Source organism: Heliangelus exortis, chromosome 2 (genome assembly GCF_036169615.1).
Source record: "Heliangelus exortis chromosome 2, bHelExo1.hap1, whole genome shotgun sequence".
Classification (NCBI taxonomy): domain Eukaryota; kingdom Metazoa; phylum Chordata; class Aves; order Apodiformes; family Trochilidae; genus Heliangelus; species Heliangelus exortis.
The window spans coordinates 872,221-896,801 of record NC_092423.1 but is presented as its reverse complement, the minus strand read 5'-3'; the positions used below and the strand labels follow the sequence as shown (position 1 = coordinate 896,801).

Sequence of the window (24,581 nt, the reverse complement as noted above, 5' to 3'; positions counted from 1 at the left end):
CCCTTGTCCTATCACTACATGCCCTTCTTAAAAGTCCATGACACTAACTTGCTGTCACTTCTGTAATGCATCAGTGTACTCCAGCCAGACCCTCTCATTAAACTCTGGTCATTGCTGCTAACACAAATATAAATCACTGGAAGCAACTGGACAAAACCTGGTTCATAGAAGAGATGCAGCTGTCAATGAACCAGATCCCCTTCAATGTTTTTACCCAACAAAATCCATCATAACAAGGTAATTCACATCAACTGGCTTTACAATTTGCCATCATATGAGTTAATATCTTAATACAGCCTTTATTTCAAATCTGTGAAACTAAGTGAAGTAATTAGTTGTTTTGGGGGTTTTTTTTAATGCATTTTACTCTTGATCTATTTACAGGCCCTGTACAGCATCCTTGCCAAGACTGGGAGCTTAAACACAGAATTAACAACCTTCTCTCAAATGCAAGGTCTATTTCATCCACTCACAGCACTGAGTAAAATGTCTGAACTTTATTCCAACAGTTGTAGCCTGCAGTTACTCAGATGCAGCTCAGGTCAGAGATGTTTCCCTCCTCTTTGTTCCTCCCTTGCCAGGAAGGTGGTGACACTGAACAGTCACTACAATAACCACTGACTTTTTAATCTCTTTTATCTTTATACAACTTCTTTCATCCCATGGGAGATGTCCCTGCCCATGGCAGGGGGCTGGAACGTGACGATTTTTAAGGTCCCTTCCAACCCAGACCATTCTGTGACAATTCTTTTCAGTGGAGTCTGCAATAGCTTTTCAGTAATTTGGGGGAGGTTAGGAATGTCACTGGAGAGATCCCTTCTCCCCTCTCTCTTCCCATGTCAGACATAGCTCTGTAGGACTGAAGCATTCTGCACATCTCCAAAGTGCTACAGTTGGACAACAAAACCTCCTCAGCAGCCTGAATCAGTATTTTGACTTTGACATCTGGAAAAGTAGAAGCTAACCCTGTCTCAGAGCACAGACTGCATTTTCACATTAAATACAAATGTGGGTATAGTTTTATGATCTGTGCTGCCAGCCCAAAATCAAGCACTGCAATGTTCACCTCTGTCCCTCAAGCTTTTCCTCACCAGATGATCAGAATGGAAGAGATGGTGAGATCTTTAACAGCATCTTGTGCTGCATCCTTGTGCATCCCTGAGCACCCAGAGATTCACCTAATAAGCTGGGAAACTTCTGGAGAAAACAGGAATTCACACTTTTCACAAAGTTACACAAGCAAAATATCTAGGGCAAGAAAAATCACCACAAAATAAAAGACAGTGTTCTGTAAGTGGTGCATCAGAGAAGAAAGGAGTACGTGCAACAGTTTGCAGAACAACTTCAGTTTATGATATTTCATTTAATTATAAATAGTTCCCTCCAGTACTTATATCTAAACAGACCTCTAGACTGCATGCCCTGAGGTTCCCAGAGAGCATTCTGTGGCAAAGGCAAGTGAAGACCTTCTCCTGATGCCCACAGTGCTGGCAAACACAGCTACAACAGCTGCCTGGGCCCACAAAACCCACCCTAAAAACTGGGTGCTTGATACCACACTGCAGCCCTTGCCCTTTCCAACCAAAATCCCCCTGTGACTGTGTCCATTCCATTCCCACATCCCTCTCCCCTCTATCAGTTGTTTGGACTTCATGCTTGCTCAGACAAGATTCTTCTGGTGGCAGGCAGGGCTCCAAGCACAGCAGGGTTGATCTCTGAGCACAACTGCTGGGACACCACAGCTGAAGATGTGCCAAGTTTGAACTTGAAATAAGCAACCCTTAAAATGTCAACACTGCTTCTGTATAACAATATTCTGAGTGACTGGCAAACTATCCTGGGCTAACTAGGTAACTGGGAGCTGCTAAAGAGGGTGGTAAAGCCATTTCTCAGAGTTGACAGCATTACAAGTTTGATGTCTCATCAACAGAAATGCCCAAGGGAAATCTGTTTGGTTTGGAAAGTGTTTCAGTCAGTTTAGGATGCATCAGCCCAAACAGATTTGACACAGTGTTCTTGGAGGTCTTTTCCAACCTTGACAATCTGTGACTTAAAATTTACAAGTTTACATAGAATTTTACTACAAATTAAAATCTTCCCATAGTATTCAAGAAGTCACTTCCAAACGTATAGAAAACAAGATGTATTACATGGAAAATCTTTGCAGAAGGGTTCTCTTTCACCCTTTCCAGAGGATGCATCAACCAAAGCTTCAGGTTAAGCACAGATCTCCCAGACACCTGGGAGCCCTCCAGCAGGAGCTGTAACAGCAGCAGGTTAACCCCAGTACTCACAGGAAGCTTGGTGAAGGCAGGATTGGTGACATGTTTTCCAAAGGCATCTTCCTGGAACTGCAGCAGCTGCACCACCAGCCCAGCCAGTGTTTTATTGGTAGGAGCATCTGCTTGGACATACTGAAAGACAAAAAACACAGGCTTACTTGGAATGGAGAATAAACCATGAAGAATGGCTTGCCAATTCCCCAGACCACTTTATCAGCTGTAGTGCACAGTTTAGGGATCACTGGGTGGCTGGGAGGGGGGGTGTGAATGCACAGGAGGAGCACCAAAGGTTTTTCAAGCTTTAGTCTTAAAATACAACACAAATCTGTGAATCATTCCCAGTTCATCCCAGCCCTCCAGGTGTTTCACAGATAAGAGATTAACTCCTTCAATCTGATTGGGAATTCCTAATAAAGGAACACACTAATTCTGGTACACACACACACACACAAAGCTCTCTACAGCACCATTACAAAGCTCCTTCTGTAATCAGCTCCTACACAGTAATCCTAAGAGCATCCATTTGGTACCATATAGCAGCTCGTGGCCAAGCAGAAACACAGAGCTGGACAACTACATCTGCAACACTCTGTGACAAAGGAAGCACCTCCCAAGGTCATATTTCTAACAAAACAAGTTTGTGTAGAAGGGGAAATTATGGCATGGAATATAAATAAAAAACTCCCAAGGCTGTGAGTATTTATTATTCCTGCCATTACAGCCTTACTGGATATGACCTCCTCACCCATGCCAGAAGACTTCCAAGAGCAGAAAAAGCCCTGACTGGCTCAGGTAGATTATGGAGTAATTAATATGAGCTCCCCTGGAGCCATTTACCTGGGTAACACCATGGGCCATAAGGCCTTTGCTCCTCCCCAAATCAGATTCTTCTACAGCCCCTTAAAAAACCACCGAGAGCCAAATTTCTCAAAAGCTCAAAGCAGTGGTGTTAAACTGCAATTAAATGTAGCCAAGCTTTCCAAAGCACCACACACACAGCAGAAGATACTGCTGACTTTTCCATGACAATTTTACAGTGAGTTCTTCCAGCACCTGTTAGGAGGCAGACAGACCTATCTGAGAAATTAAATATTCATGACTGACTCCCCAGGTGCCCTGCCCTGTGTATAAAGCCTCAACTAGAAATAGGAGCCTAGAAAGAAGAAAAGGCTCCATTTCCAGAGCTGCATTTTTCTTACCCCTCTTGCCAGGACAGGCAACTGTGAGAATTTCATCCAATTAAAAACTCCTATCAGCTCACACCAGCTATCTCAGAGCCACCAAGCAGCAGAAACACTCAGGCTTTATTGCTCTTGGAATCTAAATGAAGACTTTTGCTCTCTGGCTTTTTCAAAACCTCCAGACCCTGCCTCTCCTCTCAGATAGCCACAACTTTCTTTATCACTTTTGGACCAGAAGCTCTGGGTGCTGAAGCAATCTTTTGTTGGAATTCCTGATCTTAGACAGGGTGGCAAAACGAAGCATGTGGCTCCCAAAGATGCCCAACTTAACCCACCACCTTTACTGAAAAGCCCAGAAACCTTTTTAGCAGTGTCCTAAAGCTGCTAAACCAAGAAGGATGATTACCAAAATGCATACAGTGCTGTGCAGTTTTATCTCTCTTAATACAAGATTTACCTTGTATTTTTTTCTCAGTGAAACACTGTGGCAGTAAACCTCTAGTTTTGCATGGGAGGAATACTCCAGGAAGATTAAAAATAATGCAAATGCAGCTTTTACATATCTTCTCTGAAGCTACACGGCCTTCATTCTGGCAACACTAAATAGAGAAAAACCCTCCTAACCATTACAACTTATTTAAGGGGGAAAAACAACCTCTGTACAGTTATTGTTGCTATTTCTGTACAGGCTTAAAAGTCAAAGCTTTTTTCACCAAGCTTAAAACAGTATTTTAAATTAATAAGGCACCAAGAACAAAGGCATAAAATGCACCAAGACAGCAAACATTAATGGCTCCCACCAACACTGAACCAAGTATAAAACAATTCTGTACTTATGGCCACCATATAAACCAAACCAAAACAAAAATCACCAAACCAAGAACTTGAAAATTCACTAACCCACCTCTCAATGCACACAAGCTACTTCAACTGACAGCTGCTTCAAGGCACAGAGAAAATAAAACCAAAATAAAACCTTCAGCACAACCCTCTAAGGCTAAGGTTCCCCAGCAAAGTTATGGGAAGGTAGTTCATGATAAATATTACCTTAAGAAACTTATTCTTCAACACAAATAAGCCAATAAAAGCAGAAAATGAAAATCAGTAAGGAAAGCAGTCTGAGTAGTCTGAGGTTTTTCAGTAGGATTTCTGTGTCACTTGTCAACACCAGGCCACTTCCTGCTGTAAACAGATGGTGTGGAGCACCCAGCACTGCAACACCAGCCAAAAACCTGAATCCAGAAGAAATGGTATTCTTGTACTGCCTTACTGTGGTTTTTTTTCAAACATTTTCCTTCAAAACAACCCCATGTTTACACTGGAACATAGCTTGGAAAGAGTATTCTTAGACGTGAAATTTTTCAGACACTTTTTCCTTTGCTGCAGGTCCCATTTTTACCTCTCGGAGGAGGCACTGACAGCTGAAGCATCAGAAAGAACAACATGAGGAACCCCTGATTCTGCTCTGCATCTCCACTATTCCTGCAATTTTTTAATGCAGTAAAGTCACTTCTTTGTCCAAGGCTCCCCCTTAAACAAGAAGGGCAAAAAAACTTCAAAGAGAAACAACAGACTCTTCTCATACATTTTCTGCACATGGACCAGCAACACCAATGGATCTTTAAAGCAGTAAAATTGGTGAGATGATTTCCTGGTGGACACCCAGGAGGTTTGAGGGGACCAGAGAGGACTGAAGGCACAGCACATCTGCAAGTTTTCCACTGGTCTCCACAGCCAACAGAAGCAAAAAGTGATTCTGCAGCAAATAAAGGCTCCTACCCAGCAAATTCCAGAAGACAGAAATGAAATGACACCCTGGTCCTGCACAGCTTTAGCTTAAGAGGATTTTGCTCAAGTGCTGAAACACCAAAGCCCCATTGACACAGCAAAGATTTTTGTAACATTTCCATGTCAATTAGAAATAAAAACATCCAAGAAGAAAACACATGTGGCCTTTCAGTGTAACTCAAATAATTAAAGAATGGAGAGAAACCACTAGCAGAGGAAACCTCTTCCCAGCAAGGTTTGCCACTGCAGCTGCACTGGGAAGCTTTGTCACAGACATAAGGGACAGATTCATAGTCCCAGTTCTGATGTGGTTACTGACCTCAAATAACCACATCATGGCTCTGCCTTGTAGCCCTCATGCACAAACTCCTCTCCTTCCCCCAAAACAAAGAACATTTCAGCTCTCATCACCAAATAACAGGGAAAGAGAAACCAGCAATGAAATACTTCAATTTAGGTTCTAACCCTTGTTCTTTTTTTAAAAGCAAGAAAACAAAAGCTGCCAACACAGAAAAAAAAAAAACCAAAACCTCCCTCGGATTAAATCAGCCACTGAAAAAATACTTGATAAGGTGAGCACTGACAGGAGAAGGCAGAGGCAGCCAAAAGATAAGTAACAAATCCTTTCAGTTCAGCTCCTGGCTGGCAGGGAACAAGCAGGTGGTCTCCAAACAGACACCTCCCAGCACAACAACTGCCATTTCAGAGCAGCTGCCAAGAAGCAGCTCGTCCCTGCTCCTGCTGGCTCAGGATTATTAATAGAAAGGCAGAAGAGATCCCGGGCAGGAAACCAGACCTGCTCCACCAGCACCCCACCACCAAATGTGGGAAGAAAACCTCTTATCCTGTGCTTGATGCTCCTGCAGGAGGGTCTCAGGTATTCAACAAATGTGCCCAAATTCCAAGTGGTACCTCCTCACCCTGCAGCTTGGTGCTGACCAGACACCCCATGCTGTCTTCTCCCTTTCAGACAGCACTTTAAAAGCCAAACCAAACCATTCTCCTTCTTGCCCCCCCCCCCCCCCAAAAAAAAAAAAAAACCAAACCAAACCAGTTTTTCAGTGTTCTGTCTCAAAAGAGGCAGAGGATTGAGTAGCTCCTGAAAGCAAATACATTGAACTGGTCAGGATTAGCACACTGGGAATGGTTCTTAGGGGCTGCACCTGGAAGAGGGAGGTCAGTTTCTGAGTTGTAATACACATGCCAAAAAAAAGACCCTCCTCCAAACTATCTCAGGAAGATATTTTAAATACAAGAAATAATTCTGCTTTATGATGATCCATTTTAATATGGGCAATTAGGTGCTTAATGTCAGAGGAACTACACCCATAAATAATACTAGAGAACACTAAGCATTAGTACAGCAACAACTGAACTAATGGCCCAGTCTACCTCCAAACTATAAATTTCTACTCATAATGGACATAATGATGAGCAGAGCCTTCCTAAATGCTCTCAAAGCCTGTCCTGCTACCCAGGCCTTAAAAACCACAGCACAAACCCACTTCCAGGTCAGAGGGAGGAAGGCTCCAGCATCCACACTGTGGTCCAAGCCAGGGGACTTCCCCCAACTCTCCATGCAGAGAAATAGCACAAGATGACTTCCACACACCACACACACACAAACAGGGAGCAGGAAAAAGTCTGGAACACATAATTTTATTTCCTGTTATTATTCTTGCTGTCACTAACAGGCCCTGCAGTGCTAGGTGTTAGAAGATGAGGTATCAGGAGAAACTTCTTCCCTGAAAAGGTTATTAACCAGTGGCACACACTGCCCAGGGTGGTGGATGAATCACCATCCCTGGAGGGCTTTCAAAGCCCTGGAGATGTGGTGCTGAGGGCCCTGGCTGTGCAGATGTGGTGCTGAGGTTTAACCACTGGACTCAACAAAGCTGAATTAATGGTTGGAGTTGATGCTCTTGAAGGCCTTTTCCAATTATGGAATCACAGAACCATAGAATGGGCTGGGTTGGAAGGGACCTCAGAGCTCATCAAGTCCAACCCTTGCTCCACTCCCCCCGTGGTTCCCAGCCCATGGCACTGAGTGCCACATCCAGGCTCTTTGGAAATATCTCCAGGGATGGAGAATCCACCCCTTCCCTGGGCAGCCCATTCCAATGGCTGAGCACCCTCTCCAGAAAGAAATTCTTTCTCATGTCCAACCTAAACCTCCCCTGGCACAACTTGAGACCTCTTGTGCCCTCTTGTCTTGCTGAGAGTTGCCTGGGAAAAGAGCCCAACCCCCCCCTGGCTCCAACCTCCTTTCAGGGAGTTGGAGAGAGTACATTCTGGGTATTCGGGGCTTCTATTCCTTCCACCTTTACCCAACTACCTGAGCCCCTCCCCAACACAAAATCTCAATGCATCCATCTTTCTGCACATCCTGGGAAGGGCTTTTCTCACTGCCAGAGCTTTGGCCAAGAAGAAATGGGCCCAGAAAGTTTGTGTCAGGAAAACAAACCAAACAAAAAACCACCACAGCCATGCAGGGTTATAAACCCCACGTTGCTGCCCCAGAGAATTTGTCATCAAAAAGATTTCTGACAGACTGACCACACTGCCCACCTCCCTGACAGGGAGAGCTTCCCAATATCCAGTGAGTTTTCCAAACCTGTTATTTTTCAGTTACACTCAGACAGAGAACTCTCAGATATCTGAAGATTTGTCTACTCTAGAGACAAGAATGAGAAGATCTGTAATTAAAATTCTCTTTCCTTGCCACTGGGGACTTCAGAATCCTTGACCCAGGTTCCTGTAACTCTCAGGATGGTCTCCAAGTGGTCCCTGATGTCCCCAGAGGTGGACATAACACCTACTACAGCTGATGGCTTCCCCACTGCCAGGATGTACACGTGTCCTTTTTTAAGAGCATGAACTGCACAAAAAAGTCAGCTACAACCACCAAGTACCCTCCTGACAGAAGACATGCACCAGCAGCAAAGCTGACACCCCAATTACAGGAAACAATCTTTAGAATGGAGTATCCAAGGAACAAAGAAAAACAACACAAGATGAACCAGGCTCCATTTACCACACCTCAGAAAGGAATTAATGCTTCCATCTAGAGCTCTAAGGGTGCCTCTTTAAACACCAGTATTAGGTATCAGCTTCCTGTTTCCCAAAAGAAAAAGGTTTTCTTTTTTTTTTTTTTTTTTTTGAAGTATCTTACACAGCAGTATTTCAAGAATCACTTGCTCAGTGAAGCTGCTTGCTTGCTCAGCCTAATCTTAATTAACTCCCACGTTTTAATAAATAAATATAAGTATCTAATCTTTATTAACAATAACACCGATAAGGGTGAACCAATTATAAGAAAGGAGTTTTGCTTTGGTGTACAAAATTAAAACTCCTGTTCCTAAACTACAGATAAGAGGCCCTGCCAAGCTCGTGAGGTGAGAACCAGCTTGTCCAGACAGTTTTGATTCACAGCAAGGGACAACAATCATTAATGAGGTGATTTGCTCTTCTGCAAAATGGCTGAAGCCAGTTCAAAGTTATTTCAGAAGTTTTTTGTGGCTATCAAGTCATGGAAAAGAAATGAAAGAATCTCCTCCCCAGAAGTCCAGAAGCAGCAGGGAAGCACAGCCAAGAGAAAGCCAAACTGAAGATGTATTTTTATGTTACAATTTCCTTATCGACACCGAGAGCTGAAGCTGCTCGCTGAAACCACCACCTCCGCCTGACTGCGGGGCGGCTGCACGTGGCTCTGCTGGAACAACCGATGTGGAACAAGCAGGACCGGTAAAACCCACTTCTGGTCTCCTGGTTTTTAACCCAGATGGGCTCAGACACCCCCTCCGCAGCGCTGCCACGGAAATCACTCAACCGAGGGCACCCGCAGAGTAACGGGAAAACTTCTCCCTGCGTCCCCAACACCAGAGCTACCGAGGCACCGAGGATGGGGCTGCAGATCTCCGGCACACACAGAGATTAAAGGACCCGAGGCTGTCTGTCCATCACCTCCCCTTCACGTTGCTAAGCTCTTCCTACAACTGCTACAAAGCTGGCGAGACAAATGACTTCTGGAAAGTTCACCTCGGGTGATTTATTTTTTTTTTTCCCCAGGTTGAGATATTGAAAGAAAGTTACAGGTCGGTCATAGGGGAAAATCCCTTGAAAAGCAAGGAAAGAAACGGAGAACACAAGCAGCGGGATGAAAGAGGAAGGGGACAACAAGGGCAACACACAGCGCCAGTGGCACCGCCAACAAGTGAACTCGCTCCAAGTTCTTCCCAGGCACAAGATTCGGTGAAAATACGTTCCGAACAGCGCGAACGGCTATTTTTTTTTTTTTCTTCCTTTTTTTCCCCGTACACCTCGACACTCCAGGGGTGCGGTTGACATGAAACCCGTACAAAACCCTGCCGGGAGCCGAGCCGGGACGTGCCCGCACAGGCAAGCTCCCGCTGCAGCTCGCCTCGGTGTGAACACCGGCGGAGGGGAAGGCACCGAGGGAGGGAACGGGAGCCCACGGCCGGCTCCCCCCAGCCAAAGCTCCGGCGCCTGGAGCCCCCCCCGAGGCTCTGCGGGGCCGGGAGCGGCGGCGGCGAGGCCCCGGCTGACAAAGACCGACGGCGGTACCGGGCGGGCAGGAACCGCGAGAGCCCCGGACCCACCTCAGCCGGGAACACCCTCAGACCCCCCCACGGCTCCGGAGCTGCCCCCACCCCTCCCTCCTCCCCAGCCCGCATTCCACCCCCTCAGCCCCAAGATCCCCGCACGCACCGCCACAGGGCCCCAGCCCGGGCCGCCCCCGTGCCCCCCGGTCCCCGTGTCGGGCCGCACCTTCTTGTAGTGCTTCCCCAGCCAGACGCGGACCGAGTCGAGCTGAGACACCGTCTCCGGACTCTCCCAGAACTTCCCGGTGGGGCCGCCGTCCTTCCGCCGCGCTACCGACAGCGCTGCCAAGCCGGCTCCTCCGCTCACCGCCACAGCCGCCGCGGCGGCTCCAGCCCCGGCCCCTCCGCCCGCCGCCACCGCCGCTGCCATTGTTACCCTCGCCGAGCGCCGCCGCCGCGGCCCTGCGCCTCCCACCCGCCTCACGCCGCGCATGCGTCGAGCGGCGGGCGCTCCACCCCCTGGGGCATGCTCGGGATCTCCTCTCGCCTCGCTCTGTCCCCGGTGCCCCGCGCTCTGTCCCCGGTACTCCCCGCTCTGCCCCGCTCCCCAGCTCCCGGTGCAGCCTCTCCCCTCTCCCCCTTCCCTTTCTCCGCCGCCCTCAGCACCCGCACCCCGCCGCCCCTCCCCCCCCCGGCCCCATCTTGGCGCACGCACGCGCGCGCCTCCCGTCTCCCTGCGCGCTCCCGTCTCCCGCGCATGCGCCCGCGCGCTCCCGCCGGCCGTTAGCTCGGCCTCACCTCACCTCAGCCCGCCCGCCCGCTGAGCCCGACCCAGGCGGTACCGGCACTTGATGGTGGGGTCAGAACGTGGCTCAGCGCCCTCCGAACCGGCTGGGGAGCGCTCAGTGTCTGCTCGGTGCTCGAATAAGCGTCCTCAGTGCCCGTTACAATGGCTGCGGGGAAGCTCATGATGGGCTCAGGGCCTGAAAACACGGCTCAGAGCCCCCCATATCATCCGAGAGCGGCTCGCCTTGTGCTCTGGGCCCGAATAAGAATTGGCAGTGCCCGTGATGCTGGCTGAGGTGTTCCGGGCCAGGAAAAAATGTCATCGGTAACCCCAATCCGGGCTGAGGTAGGCTGGCAGGGTGCTGCAGACCCAGACTCTCAGCACCCTCAGTGTCAGCTGAGGTGGACTCGGGGTGTGCTCCAGACCCCACAACACAACCTCAGCACTGGCTGAGGTTGAGCTCATGGGGTATTCAGGGCCCGATAAAACATCAGTGCCCCCCATACCAGCTGAGATGGGCTCACCATGTGCTCAGGGCCTGAGAAAATGCCCTCAGTACCCCAGCAGCAGCTGAGGGGTGACCACAGCATGTTTTAGGCTTGAAAAAATCCCCTCAGTGTCCTTGGTACAGGTGAAGGTGTGCAGCCAGCGGGTTTCAGGCCCAAAAAGGTCCATAGTGTCCTTGGCAGCAGAAGAAGCAGCTCACAACCTGCATCCGATCAGAAAGAACTTAAATACAAAGTTACAGCAGACTTAGAGAAAGGTAAAGCAGGGGACAGCACCTGAGCTTGACTGAAAGAAGCCAAGAGCACTGCAGTATCACCAGGAACTTTGGAAACACAATCCTGTGGAAACACTGCTGGATGTAGATGGCAGCTGAGGACACAAAGAGGTAGAGGGACAGGTAGAGCAAGCTCACAAAATAGGCTTGGGCAGTGCACATGATGGTTTCAAAAATCAAGTGGTTTAAAATATATTGAACAAATCCACACCCCATCCTCACTGTAAATGTTTTATCTTTTCATGATCCCATCTAGTCTGACAGAGGCATTATGAAACAATTTTCCCCACATTTCCTCTTTAAAAGCATTTAGACTCAGCCTCTTCTAATGTTTTATTTGTGAATCCAACCATTGAAAATTTAAAAATACAGGCAAAAATTTGTATAACTACAAAGTGCAACAGATCTTAATAAAGAAAACTGAGTAAGTTTCCATGATTTGCTCCTACATTCAACTCCAAAAAATAACAACAATGAAGCTGGGGGCTTCTCCAATTTCCATATTTTTCAAACTGAACTGAAGCAGCGGTGAAGTCCACACCACCAGGAACAGAAACTTGTACCCAAGTGTAGTAACACTTCTCTCTGCAGCTTCTCATTTCCTTAGACTAAAGAAGCTGGAATTGTTTCACCTTGCAAAGTGCTGAGAAAGTAAAACTAGAAAAGACATGGAAGAACATCACCTTCCTGAGGCAGAGGTCACTGCTGGTGAGACAGCACGTGGGAACATGACAGGATTTGGGCTGGAAGTTGAAGTATTTCCAAAAGAAAAGAGAGCCATTTCTCTGTAACAAAAATAAATAGGGTAGAAATCAGTATTTGCAAGAATGAACAAACTTCAACAGAAGAGCAAGCAGGAGACAAAGGGTCCAAATGCTACAGTAACAGAGTCACAGAACCACAGAATGTTCAGGGTTGGAAGGGATCCCAGAGCTGCTCCAGTGCCAGCCCTGTCCCAGCAGGATCCCCCAGGGCAGGGCACACAGAACACATCCAGGGGGGGTTGGAAAGGCTCCAGAGAAGGAGACTCCAGAACCTCTCTGGGCAGCCTGGGCCAGGGCTCCCTCACCCTCACAGCCAAGAAGTTTCTCCTCAGCTTCAGCTGGAACTTCCCATGTTCTCCCTTCAGCCCAGGATTCCCTGTCCTATTCCTGGGCACCACTGAACAGAGATTGGCCCCTTCCTCTTGCCCCCCACCCCTCAGCTCTTGATGGACATTCAGCAGATCCCCTCTCAGCCTTCTCTTCTCCAGCCTCAACAGCCCCAGGGCTCTCACTCTTTCTCCACACCAGAGATGCTCAAGTCCCTTCAGCACCCTCCCAGCTCTCCCTTGGCCTCTCTCCAGTAGATCTCTGGCTCTCTGGAACTGGGGAGCCCCAAACTGGAGCCAGGATTCCAGGGGTGCTCTCCCCAGGGCAGAGCAGAGCAGAGGGGGAGGAGAACCTCCCTGGATCTGCTGGACACACTTTTCCTGATGCCCCCCAGGATCCCATTGCCCCCCAGGGCACATTGCTGACCCCGGGAGGATTTCCTGCCCACCAGCACTCCAAGGGCTTTCTCCATGGAGAAAAAAAGAATATTTTTTTTCCCCAGGGAAATCATATGCTGCTCAGTCCCCCTCCTGTCAGCCTAAGCTGGAGTCAGTGATCTCTGCACTGATTCACACCACTCCCATTTGCCACGAAATCCTGCTGCTGGTCCTGGCAATTTGCCTCCTGGTCTGGGGCTCCTGCATTCACACTGCAGTGGTGACTGTTCCCAACAGAGGAGGCAAAGCAGGGGGTGTCCAGCCTGTCTGCAAGCAGTGATGAACCACCCCTTTCTACAGGATCAGAACTTTGCCTCCAGGGTGTCAGCTCAGAGATTCACAGGCTTTCTAATACAATTATTAACAACAGCCAGATGTGCATTCCTGGCAAAGGAACGTGGAGCTGGTTCAAGGTTCCTCTGCTTCTACCTCTTCACATCTTTTATAGAATTCACCATTAATCAGAGCCAGGTAGTGGAGGCCTGGCCAGAGCTCACATCACAAGGACAATAAATGGTGACTGCTCCCACCCCTGCCATCCCAACCCGTCAGCCTCGTGGTGTTTCACAGGCAGAAATATGCACTACCAATTTTTTCAAAGCTGGTAACTTATGTGTAATGAAATACAAAGTGCCTCACTTGCAATTAGGAACATTACTTGCAAAGCAGGCAAGCCTAACAGTTTCATGAAATACATGAACAGAAAGTAGTATTTCATCTGGGATTAAGGTTACTATATACTTACCTTAGTATGACCTAGAGACCAAATATACAACACTGCAAGTAACTGGATTAAAACACCCATTTTAAGAAATTTGGATATTTAGAATTTGGTCTAATGCTTCCAGAATCCTCTCAGATCCCACAGCATAAGTCAAGAGAAAATGAGGTTTATTATTACAGAATTAGCTCAGAATAAAAGCTCAAGTACTCTAGTATGTGTCTTCACAAGATCAGCAGTGCTACTGCTCAAAGCTCAGGACTAATCTGCCAAGAATTTGTTAATTTATCAATTACTGTAGCAGAAATACAGAACAGTGTCTGCTCTGAAAAATTTATGCTTTCTCTTCCCTCATTCTACCAGAGTCCAATCAAACTTAAGCTGAAACTACACTGAAAATGCCAGCTACTTTTATTGACTGAATACACCCAGAACAACCATCCCTGGAGCCATCTATGAAGAACACAAACTCTTCTCTAACAAAGCCACAAGATTATTTCATTAGGCAAAGCATCAGCCTCTGGAAGTTCTGATTAGTCCAATTGCAACTCCCCAAGACTGAAGCTCAACCACTTGATGAGAAAAGCATCAGAAGGTGCTGATGAGTGGCAAGAGGTGCATGCTGGTCAGGCCAAAGCTTCCTCTTGCTCAGTATCTTGTGGAGCAGCTGGGCAAAGCCAGGCAAGGAGCAAGGGGGTGCAGAGAGGCCTGGTGGTCATGGGGAGTCCCTGGAAGCAGCTCCATCCTGCATTGAGATGGCACTGAGAAGACTGCAGTCCCTCAGACACAGATGCCTCCCACTGCCAGGCACATCCTGTCACAAGCAGGGAAGTCCAGGCCACCACTCACCCACCTCCAAATCAAAATTAAATTTTTAAATGCATTCTTACGCATCACAAAATTAGTAACAAAACAGAGCCCTCAGTTCATAGAATCACAGAATCATAGAACTGGCTGGGTTGGAAGGGACCTCAGAGCTCATCAAGTCCAACCCTTGCTCCACTCCCCCCGTGGTTCCCAGCCCATGGCACTGAGTGCCACATCCAGGCTCTTTGGAAATATCTCCAGGGATGGAGAATCCACCCCTTCCCTGGGCAGCCCATTCCAATGGCTGAGCACCCTCTCCAGAAAGAAATTCTTTCTAATGTCCAACCTAAACCTCTCCTGGCACAACTTCAGACCTCTTGTGCCCACTTGTCTTGGACTTAGTTCTTGTCTTAGTTCTCCCTTTTCTAAGCTGGAAATTGTTTTCACAGCAAGATGGCCTCATTTGAGCTGCCCTGCCTTGTCCACTTGGCAAAAAGCTTATACTGCTCTACAGTCTGTACTGATTGCATAGACACATTTTGATATTTTAATGAAATTTAAGAACATTTGATGGCTTACACTTATAAACAAACTCACAGGACATGATTCTGAGCTATCAAAACCAAAAATACTTTTGATTCCTGCACCATTAAAGCCCCATGGCCTCAGTTTACTGTAGGCATTTATCTACATTAGTGGTAGTTGCACAGGAAACCCCCACAAAGATAAAACAACAACAAAAGTACAGAAGCTCTCCTCAGACTGCAGGATCAATGTCACAGCCCTTGAAAAATGTTCATCCCTTGAAAAAACATCTTGTCAAGTAATTCACACAGGGATTTACTGACTCACAGACCAGATCTGGCCCAGAATTCAACTGGTAAAGCTTCCATTAATTTGTTTATTAATTTTATTCCCTTTTTGAACAATTTCATTTTGCCACAGTGGTTCAAGTCCAAATGTAACTACTGACTAGGCTCCCTTTTAGTAGGCAGTTCTATCAATCAATGAAAAAAAAACCCAATGAAACTTTCCCCCATTAATGTTGAATCTATCAAGCACAATCCCACCTTTGCTCCCACAAGAGTTCAGTTATTTGTTATCAATATTCAGATTTTGCTGCTTACCCTTAGAAATATCCAAGTTTTTTCAGAATGTGAAACTGGAAAAGTTAAAACTGGCTTTAAAGAAAAGGAGTCTTTTCTTTTTCATGTGCCCTCTAAAATGTGAGTATTTTCCCTGCTCCCCAGCTGCAGGGTGTGACAGTTGACCCTCCAAAGCTTCACAGAAGTTAAGGTTACACTACCTGTTAAGTCACTTGGTCTGGTGACCAGAAACTACTCACCACCACCCAGAAATACCAAGTTCTGAACACCACTGAGACATGACAACTCTTTAGAAGGGTCTTTAAAACTGACACCCACAAACAAGGGTCCAAAGTGCCTTTAACAACAAGACTCCAGCAACAGCTTCAGAGCAGAAATGGAAATTTTCCTAACCACTGGTTTTCAGGGATTTTTTTAATGTCTTCAAATTCAATCACTTCCCACAGTAGATGGTTTTTGTTTTCTGTTTGCTTTGCTTTATTTTTCTTTAATTTTTGGAGGACTGCAAAATATACACAAAAATAAAAGGTTTTTTAAAAAGCAAAAGGTAAAGCAAGTTCAGTTATCACATTTCCAATATGAAGTCCTAGCAGATGCATTACTGCATGAGAAAAATAGAAATAAAAAAGTGTATTAAAACCTAATTATTTTAGGTAGCTTATGAACTTGCTTCTCAAATCAACTGCTGTTGATTTAAGACTTGGTTTAATGAAAGCTTCTCCCTTGGGTTCTGGCAGCACAAGATGATCTCTTTCTTGCTTCTGTGTATCAAAGAGGAGAGGGAGGGAATGGCACCAGAATTCTGCAGGGCACCTGGGGACAGAGGATGGAGCAGGAGCCACTGATGCCTTTGGGAGGTCACCAGTGACAGGGCACCCACGGGGCCCTGCTGCTTCAGGGGGTCTCCAGGCTGCCAGTCACCACTAAAGGCTGCTGGGCCCTGGGGATAAAAAGCGACAGAATTCCACTCACAGAAGCCACAGCACAAGGAATAGTTCTTAAGTATGCTCTGAGAGGAAAGGAAACAGCTTAGGAGTTAAATTTCTATGGCACCTTCATTAATTCAGAATCCAAGTGTTGTCTCCAAACTAGGGGAAGGGCTTCAAGTAGGAAATGTTACTAGGCCAACAGCAATGCTGGTTTTTTGTTTTTTGTTTTTTTTTTTCCTAGAAAACTGCCCACAATGACAGCTCACAGCTAAGATGCTGCTCTCAAGGCTGTCCAGCTCTGCTCACAGCTACAGGGAGGTGTAGGAAAAAGCAAAAAGGAAACCAAGGCACAGCAGCACCTGCAGGGCCTCAGTGGCCATGGACCAGCAGACTTTGGTGACTCCTGGTCTGGAATAGACTACTCAAGGAACATAGGTGATTAAGAATAAGATGGCAGTAATTAATGAAAACTGACCAAAAGATGATGACTGCCATTGTTCTCCCTTCACATTTTTCATTTCCATGTTTATAGTGGGTGAGGAGAGCTGCCCACCCTGCAGCCACAATTCCCTCTTCATCCTCACCAACATTCTGCACACCAACCTGCCTCTCCTGACAATCTTACAGGGGCTCCACAGCAGCCAAAGGTCTGGTGTGGTAAGAGATCAGCAGGAAACAGATAGCCAGTTAGCATTTCTTACAGGGAAACTTCATTTTATCCATGGCTCAGTCTATGCTTTATAGCACCTGTGGTATAATTGCACACAAACTGGTGAAGGGAAGCAAATATTATGCACAACAGTTGGCTTATTCCATGCATTTGCACTCATGTCTGTATAAACATCATAATTGCTTGAGAACAGTCACTGCTTTACAGTGAATTAAAAGATAATCATAAGCTAATTTGGTTAAAGAAGTACAGAAACACAGCTAAGACAAATTCCAGTGATTAAGGAAAGATTCAAAGCCTCTGAGAAGTTACTGTTCTGCATCTTGCTGTGCTGTGCTGGAGACAAGTGGTATCCAAGTCTCAGACCCTCAGGAATCATTATTTTCCACATTAGGACAGAATCAAAGAGCAATTTAGGTAGGAATGTAAACCTGGAGCTCACCTAGTCTAAGCCTCCCCCCAAATCAGGTATCACTGTCCCCCTCCCTGGCAACCCAGTGCCAACAAATTTAGGTCTTGCAGGAGCACCTACAAAAAATGTACCAGGAGTGAAGCTGGGAAGCACTGCCCTCTGATTGTCATAGGCATGTTACACTCCAGTGGAATAATAAGGTTTAAATTTATCCCAAATGTCATCCAACATATTTGATTTATTAAAGAAGATGCAAAAGGAAAGTGGATTTATCCAGAGAGAAACAGACATCTATGCAATAAGGACAAGAAAAAAAAGTTTTCCTTCCAGACAAAGGGTGGGAAGAAGGAAAATGCTCAAACCAAGTAAAAAAAACCCTCATTCTGCCTTTTTAAAACATCTAAGGAAATGAGCTTTGCATTTTATACTGAGAGACAAGCAAAGCAGAACACTAGAAGCAGCCTGAAACAGTTCTCATGTTTCCAGAAGCTTTTGCAGTGAACTGAGTCACTTTTCAAAGGGCAGATGCCAAAATGCACTTCAGGTGGAATTTTTTTTTCCCCCAGGACATCTGGGAAGTCACAGAGAAGTAATTATCATTCCAGTTAAGAAATGAGTACTCATCCTATCTATTTTATCCCATAGTGCTGCTCAGTGACTGCAGCAGAACATTAAGAGGTCATGGCAGTGTAAAACCTGCACATCCTGAGATGTAAAGATCCCTTTGCTGTAGAGGATCCCTTGCAGCAGGCCCCAAGGCTTGGGAACACCCACGTGAGCACCTCTGCTGGTGCCCTGGCACTGGAGAGCCCCATCCCATCAACGAGCTGCTCTGCCCAGACAAAATGGGCAAGGAAGCCTCCTCCCTCTCTCAGCAAGCTCTGCCTATCACCCCTGGGAAGCAGACAGAGGTAACATCACCTCTTGCTGGGGTAGAGCTCACCCAAAAGCTTTTCCCCTCACCCTCATTTCTACATTTTGCTGTCCAAACAGCCTGCAGCTGGCTTCCTGAGTGCCTCCCAAACTGCAGGCTGAGGTTACCTTGGCATCACAAAGCTGCCTTTAGATCTCTGTCTGCTGCCTGATTTGCTATTCCCAGAGGGATCCAGATGGGAGCCTGCAGCCAGGCCCAGCAGCAGCTCCTGGCTGCTCTGCCCACTGCCCTCTGGCACGCTGCTTCCTGGGAAACAAAACTGTGCTCCTGGTTACCACCTCACAGTTCCACACTAACACCAGGAAAAGTTAAGAACAGCTTCACTATTAACAAGTGATAAAGAATTTGTGGCAGATACAGGACAAGTGGCTCTTCCCCCCCAAAAAAATTACCAGTATCTAGCTCTAATTGACAATTTCTATCCCCAAGATGGAATGGTTAATACATACATACAATATATACAGAAGAAATTATCAAAGAGATACAAGACCAGATACTCCCCCCTGTCAGAGGGACCTGGACAGACTGGAGAGTTGGGAAATTTAATGAATGACAACAAGGGCAAAGGTGGAGTTTTGTGTCTGGAAAAGAACAACCCCAGGTACCAGCATAGGGTGGGGACTGAGCTGCTGGAGAGCAGTGAAGGGGAAAGGGCCCTGGGGGTGCTGGGGGATGGAAGGAAGCTCAGGAGTCAACACTGTGTCCTGGTGGCCAAGGAGGCCAATGGCACCTGGGGGGCATCAGGAGGGGGTGGTCAGGAGGTCCAGAGGATCTCCTCCCTTCTACTGCCCTGGTGAGGCCACATCTGGAACCTTGTGTCCAGTTCTGGGCCCTCAGTTCCAGAAGGGCAGGGAAGTGCTGGAGAGAGTCCAGCACACAGCCACAAAGAGGATGGAGTGGAACATCTCCTGGTGAGGAGCTGGGGCTCTTCAGCTTAGAGGACACTGAGGGGTGGCCTCATGAATGTTTAAAAATGTGTAAAGAGAGAACCAGGAGGACAGAGCCAGGCTCCTCAGTCATGGCCAATGAAAGGGGCAATGGGTACAAGCTGGAGCACAGGACATTCCACATAAATATAAGGAAAAACTTTTTCCTTATGAGCTTTTTCCTTAAAAACTTTTTCCTGTGAGGGTGATGAAGCCCTGGTAGGTTGTGGAGTCTCCTCTGGAGCCTTTCCAACCCCCCTGGATGTGTCTCTGTGCCCTGCTGTAGGTGACCCTGCTCTGGCAGGGAGGTTGGACTGGGTGATCTTTCAAGGTCCCTTCCATCCCTTAACTTTCTGTGGCTTCTATGATTATTTTATTTTAACTATCACAAACCACTGCAGGAGTCCAGATCTTTCTAGATGAGCACAGAAACGACCTCCCCTCTCTATGAATTCAGAGGCAGAAATCCCAAAGAGAACTGCCCAAAGGAACAGAGTCCCAGTCTGTGCTGCTGGATTTGTGCCACTCCTCAAACCTGTTTGTCTGCAAGTGCTTTAATCTCTGCTGCTGTAACAGAAGCCCATCACACCAGTGCCCCACAGAAACCAGATATTAAAGATAATACATTATTTATTTACACTCAGACTTCCTCAGCATTTTGTTATTTCTAAACAAATAGTCTAAGAAAGATTTTGAAGCTTGCAAAGCCTAAATACATTTAGCATTTGATCTGAATTTATGGAGATGAAAAGAAGTATACATTTAAATAATCCTCATCCTATGAGCAAAATACAGCTGCACTGCTACTTCAGTCAGGTTAGACTTGGAAACAAGAGCTAACACAAATACCACCTCACACGTGGAAGGCTGTGGAAGCTCTGGTGTGTGCTTTTGCTATCACCAACACCTTGCCATAACTTAAAAAATTGTTTTGTGTGGGCAGGAACCTGCCTGGCAAAGGAATAAGGATTAAAAAATAATTTAAATTTAACCTTCTGTTCTTAATTGAAGACCACTCACCTCACAGCCTGATGTGATTCAACTCAAACCTCTATTACCAACCCCATGGTGTGGGTTTTTTGCTCTCTTCAGGAAGCCCATGACCCACTTTACATCAGAACAAAGGCCAGGTAACAATAAGGGCTAAAACCACTTCAGGGAAACATTCAGAGGCTCCTTCTCACCATCATGGGGAGTCTGCTGTATCTGCATAGGATCAGACATGGCTCCAATTTAATGACTCTAATTTTAATAAAGAAACGTATCAAAGAATGACTTTGAGCAATGTATCAAACATAAGAACAGAGCACTGACTAGATTAAAAAAAAAATCAGATCTCTCAAATAAAAACTTTGAGATTTTCTTTAAATTGGAGCTTCTAGAAACAACTGGGCAGAAAGGTGAGCAGAAAGAGAAAACTCAGAAGGAGCCCCAAGCCAGCACTGCAGCTTCACAGCAACTTCAGAGTCCAGTTAGCTGAGCAGTAATGAGATTCTGCTGACTGACAAGCTCCTGCCAGGGAAACCAAGCCACAGTCTGACTGCCCAAACACTTTGGAATTTGGTTATTTCACAGGAAGTTTAGCTGGCAGGGACTCCTAAAACCAGACCTGCTTCAGCTGATGCAAAGCCCTTACCAGTCCTAATGCTGTATCTTCAAAGTACAGTTCACCTTGCAGCCTGAAACCTGGTTTATTGCAGACCTTTTATTTAATAATTTTTTAAATACTACCATCTTCTTCCAAAGATCAGGATTTATTTCTTTCCTTCATACTACAGAACAAGCAGGTTGTTTCAAATGCTTGAAAACACTGAAGCATCTCATCTATTCTCTCTTGGCCTTCATTGCCACCTTTGAAGGCACCTTCCAGGAATTCCATTCCTTCCTTTGAATTCCACCTCCAGGAATTATGAATTACAGGTCTACTTTACTAGATAAAAACAAGCACAAGTTTAGAATTATTCCAATCTAAAGATGTCTAAAAATAAATAATAAGAAAGTTTTCAGGCTACAAGTCCATTTGGAATTGGAACACCACCAAAACCCCTTCCAACTCTGCTCTGATTAAATAAAATTATGAGGGCCAGGGGAGAAGGAATGCAATGGTTTGCTGGAAGAAGAAAGCACTCAGCACTATTTCACCAGATCTCATCTCAACAACCCGCAGGTTCTCAAACTGAAGGAGGAGAGTTCATGGACAAAATGTTTATTTCTCATGGACAAAGAGCTACAGCAGGCAATGGCATCATTTTAGCTAAGAGGTACCTTCCTTTATTCTCCTTCCCTCACCCCAAGGCAGTCATTCCAACTATCAGTGTCCATTGAACAGCTCATTTAGAGGGAAAAGTTACTGCAACAGGTAGAGGAAGATTAACCCATCATCTCTGTAACACAACCTACTCTTAACAGGTGTCTAAAGCCAACTGCTCTCTCCTTTCTTTAGAAAACACCAAACCTCAGAATACTTCTCAAACAAAATCCCACAAAGTATGAATCTTATTTGGAGGCTCGTGATCCATATGCTGAACTGGTCAGCAGATACAGCTGCTGGGAATAAAACACCACCTGCTTTTACAGTCTGTGTTTATCAACTTAAAATTATCATACAGTACCACTGTTAGTTTGGGGCTTTCCTGAAAAGTGAGTACATCTTCCCAAGAGCTAGCAGCAGCCACGCAAGGTAGTCCTGTTCCACCAACACCTCCTCTGGGCAAATACCTAAAAATTACAGCCACAAGAGACACAGTGACAGAACAAAACTCGTTTTTGTACAGAGCCGGCAGTTCCATGCTGTGAACCTGAGAGCCCAGACACGTGGCTGTGCTGAACAAGGGTTCAGAGCCGGGAGAGAGCAGGGTGATCCTCATCACCAGCAGCTACCTGTGCCCTGCCTTCTCTTAACAAATTCCCCTCTTCGATTAACCATGCAACAACAACTCTCAGATACAAAGCTGAAACAAAAGCAGTGGAGATGTCCGGTTCAACACAGGCAGCTCTCAGCCTGCTGACTGCACACAGAAACCACCACTGACCCTATGGAAAGCCCTGGGTGTTTATTGGGAAACACAGACACATCACCCACCACTAAAACAGCAACCCTACCACATCGAAGCAGACCTGTACAGCTTCCCAGTGCACTTCAGAAACATTTCTGCTACAACAGCACATTAAACTAGCTTGGAACAATACAGAAAACCACTCTCAGGGCAGACACTGAGCTTCTGAAATGCCTTTACTTACCTCTTCAGGTAAAGCCTTTTCTCTTCATGCTGTTTGTCCTTCACATCAGCACCAACTCGGTTATTTCCTTTTCTGTTTCGGGGGGTGATTGCTCTGGAGGTAAAAGAGGCTGAGGGGAGAGCTTCTGGCTCTCTGCAACCCCCTGAGAGGAGGTTGGAGCCAGGGGGGGTCGGGCTCTGCTCCTAAAGAACAAGTAAAGGGACAAGAGGAACTTTTGGCCTCAAGGGACGACAGAAGCTTTCTCACACTTTTATCTCAAAGAAGGGTGCACCACTAAACCGATACTTCAGACGTAACGGAACCGAAACGGCACCTTTGAGCGGCCAGGACCTTTGAGCTCTAAAAACACAGCGGGAAACAGGCAAGAGGCACCGTGCCGGGGAAGGGCCGCGGCTCCCCCGCACTCCCCCTGGGGGGAGGCGCCGCTGCCCCGCGCCCTCCTCCCCAGAGCCGCTGCAGTTGCTGGTGACATCCGAGCGGCAGCCGCCCTGCGAGGCCCCAGGCAGGCGGCAGCGCTGGCCGGAGCAGCCGCCGGTCGGACGGCCGGGTGGTTGGCACACGGCCGGGGCCCCGCCGCCTCAAGTGCGGCGTCAGCCCGGCCAGCTGGTGCCGGACGTGCCGCTCCACTTGCCGGGCCTGAACCGCTCGCAGCCGGCGGCGGCAGCACCGAGTCCGCCTCCGCAGCGCAGCTTGGCAGCCAGGGAACAGTCCCGGGAGCGCGGTCCCTCCCGGCTCGTCCCGGGGAGGCAGCAGCGCGCCTCAGGGAGCCAACGGGATCCTCCCGGGCAGCACCCGCGCCTCAGCGCTGCTGGCCTCTGATTGGCTGCCTGGCGCACGCCCTCGGTGAGGGGCCAATCGTAGCCGGTAAATAGAGCCCGCACGTGCTGGGGAGGGAGGGGCGGTGAGAAAAGCAGGTGAGAGAGCCAATCACAGCTCTCAGCCCGCCCCCCGAGTCTATATAAAGCCGCGGAGGTGAGGTCGCGGGCGGGCTGACCGCCATCTTGTTCTCTGTCCTGGAGGCTGAGGGGCTGGAGCTGGCCCTGCGCTGTGCCGACAGCACCCATCCCTCTGCCAGCACCCATCCCTCCTCCCGACAGCACCCATCCCTCCTCCTGCCTGCACCCATCCTTCCTCCTGCCAGCACCCATCCCTCCTCCTGCCAGCACCCATCCCTCCTCCTGCCTGCACCCATCCTTCCTCCTGCCAGCACCCATCCCTCCTCCTGCCAGCACCCATCCCTCCTCCTGCCTGCACCCATCCCTCCTCCTGCCAGCACCCATCCCTCCTCCTGCCTGCACCCATCCTTCCTCCCGCCAGCACCCAATACACACCACATCCCGTACAAGGCCGCTTCCAACGTGGAGACCGTTCTCCACCTCCGCTCCATTTTGTATCTGATTCCAATGTCAAACCTCCCAGCCCGTGATTAACCGGCCCAAGTAATGAAAAGTCAGCGTGCAGCCAGCTCCCTGAGGGCTTTGCTCTTGTCCGGGCATGAGGGAAGGAGGTGCTGAGCTGCTCACCCACAGCTGCCGTAGGGAGGAACCTCAGAAACCATCTCTCCAGAGAAGGATTCTCAACATAGGTAATGAAAAAAAAAAACAAAACCAACAAAAAAACCAAACCAACAACTAAGACTGTAAGTCTTTGCATCTCTGGATCTTGGGTGGAGCCAGGGAAAGGCTCTTTTGGCAGAGGCTGCATGAGAAACCAGGACAGCAGCCGTGACCCAAGCTGATGTCCCACGGATCCCTTGTGGTTGTGTCTTAGTTTCCTGTAGCAAACATCTTTCTGAATTATCCCTCCCTGGTTTCCTTTAGAACAACAGTAGCAATGCCAATTAAGCAGGGGTAGGGTGAGAGTACAGGGAGAGGAATCTGTTCTGTACAAAACAACACCTGAAAAGCACACAAAGAAGTTGCAGAGA

General features: G+C 47.5%; 1 protein-coding gene and 1 long non-coding RNA gene across 2 annotated transcripts in view; both read right to left on the bottom strand.

The window, feature by feature from the left end:
* Positions 1 to 10,321, bottom strand: part of SMARCC1 (SWI/SNF related BAF chromatin remodeling complex subunit C1) — a 92,074-nt gene extending 81,753 nt beyond the window's left edge. The window contains exons 1-2 of the mRNA XM_071734484.1: positions 10,040 to 10,321; positions 2,295 to 2,414 (exon numbers count right to left, since the gene is read on the bottom strand). Coding sequence (XP_071590585.1) covers positions 2,295 to 2,414; positions 10,040 to 10,306 — 387 coding nt within the window. The 5' untranslated portion in view covers positions 10,307 to 10,321. The remainder of the gene's footprint in view (positions 1 to 2,294; positions 2,415 to 10,039) is intronic.
* A 915-nt stretch (positions 10,322 to 11,236) lies between these two features.
* On the bottom strand, positions 11,237 to 23,346 carry LOC139791939 (uncharacterized). The gene is made up of 3 exons (XR_011724090.1): positions 22,655 to 23,346; positions 20,435 to 20,620; positions 11,237 to 12,166 (listed from the first exon to the last, which is right to left on the bottom strand). It is a non-coding gene; the product is annotated as an uncharacterized lncRNA (long non-coding RNA).
* Between the last annotated feature and the right edge of the window lie 1,235 nt (positions 23,347 to 24,581).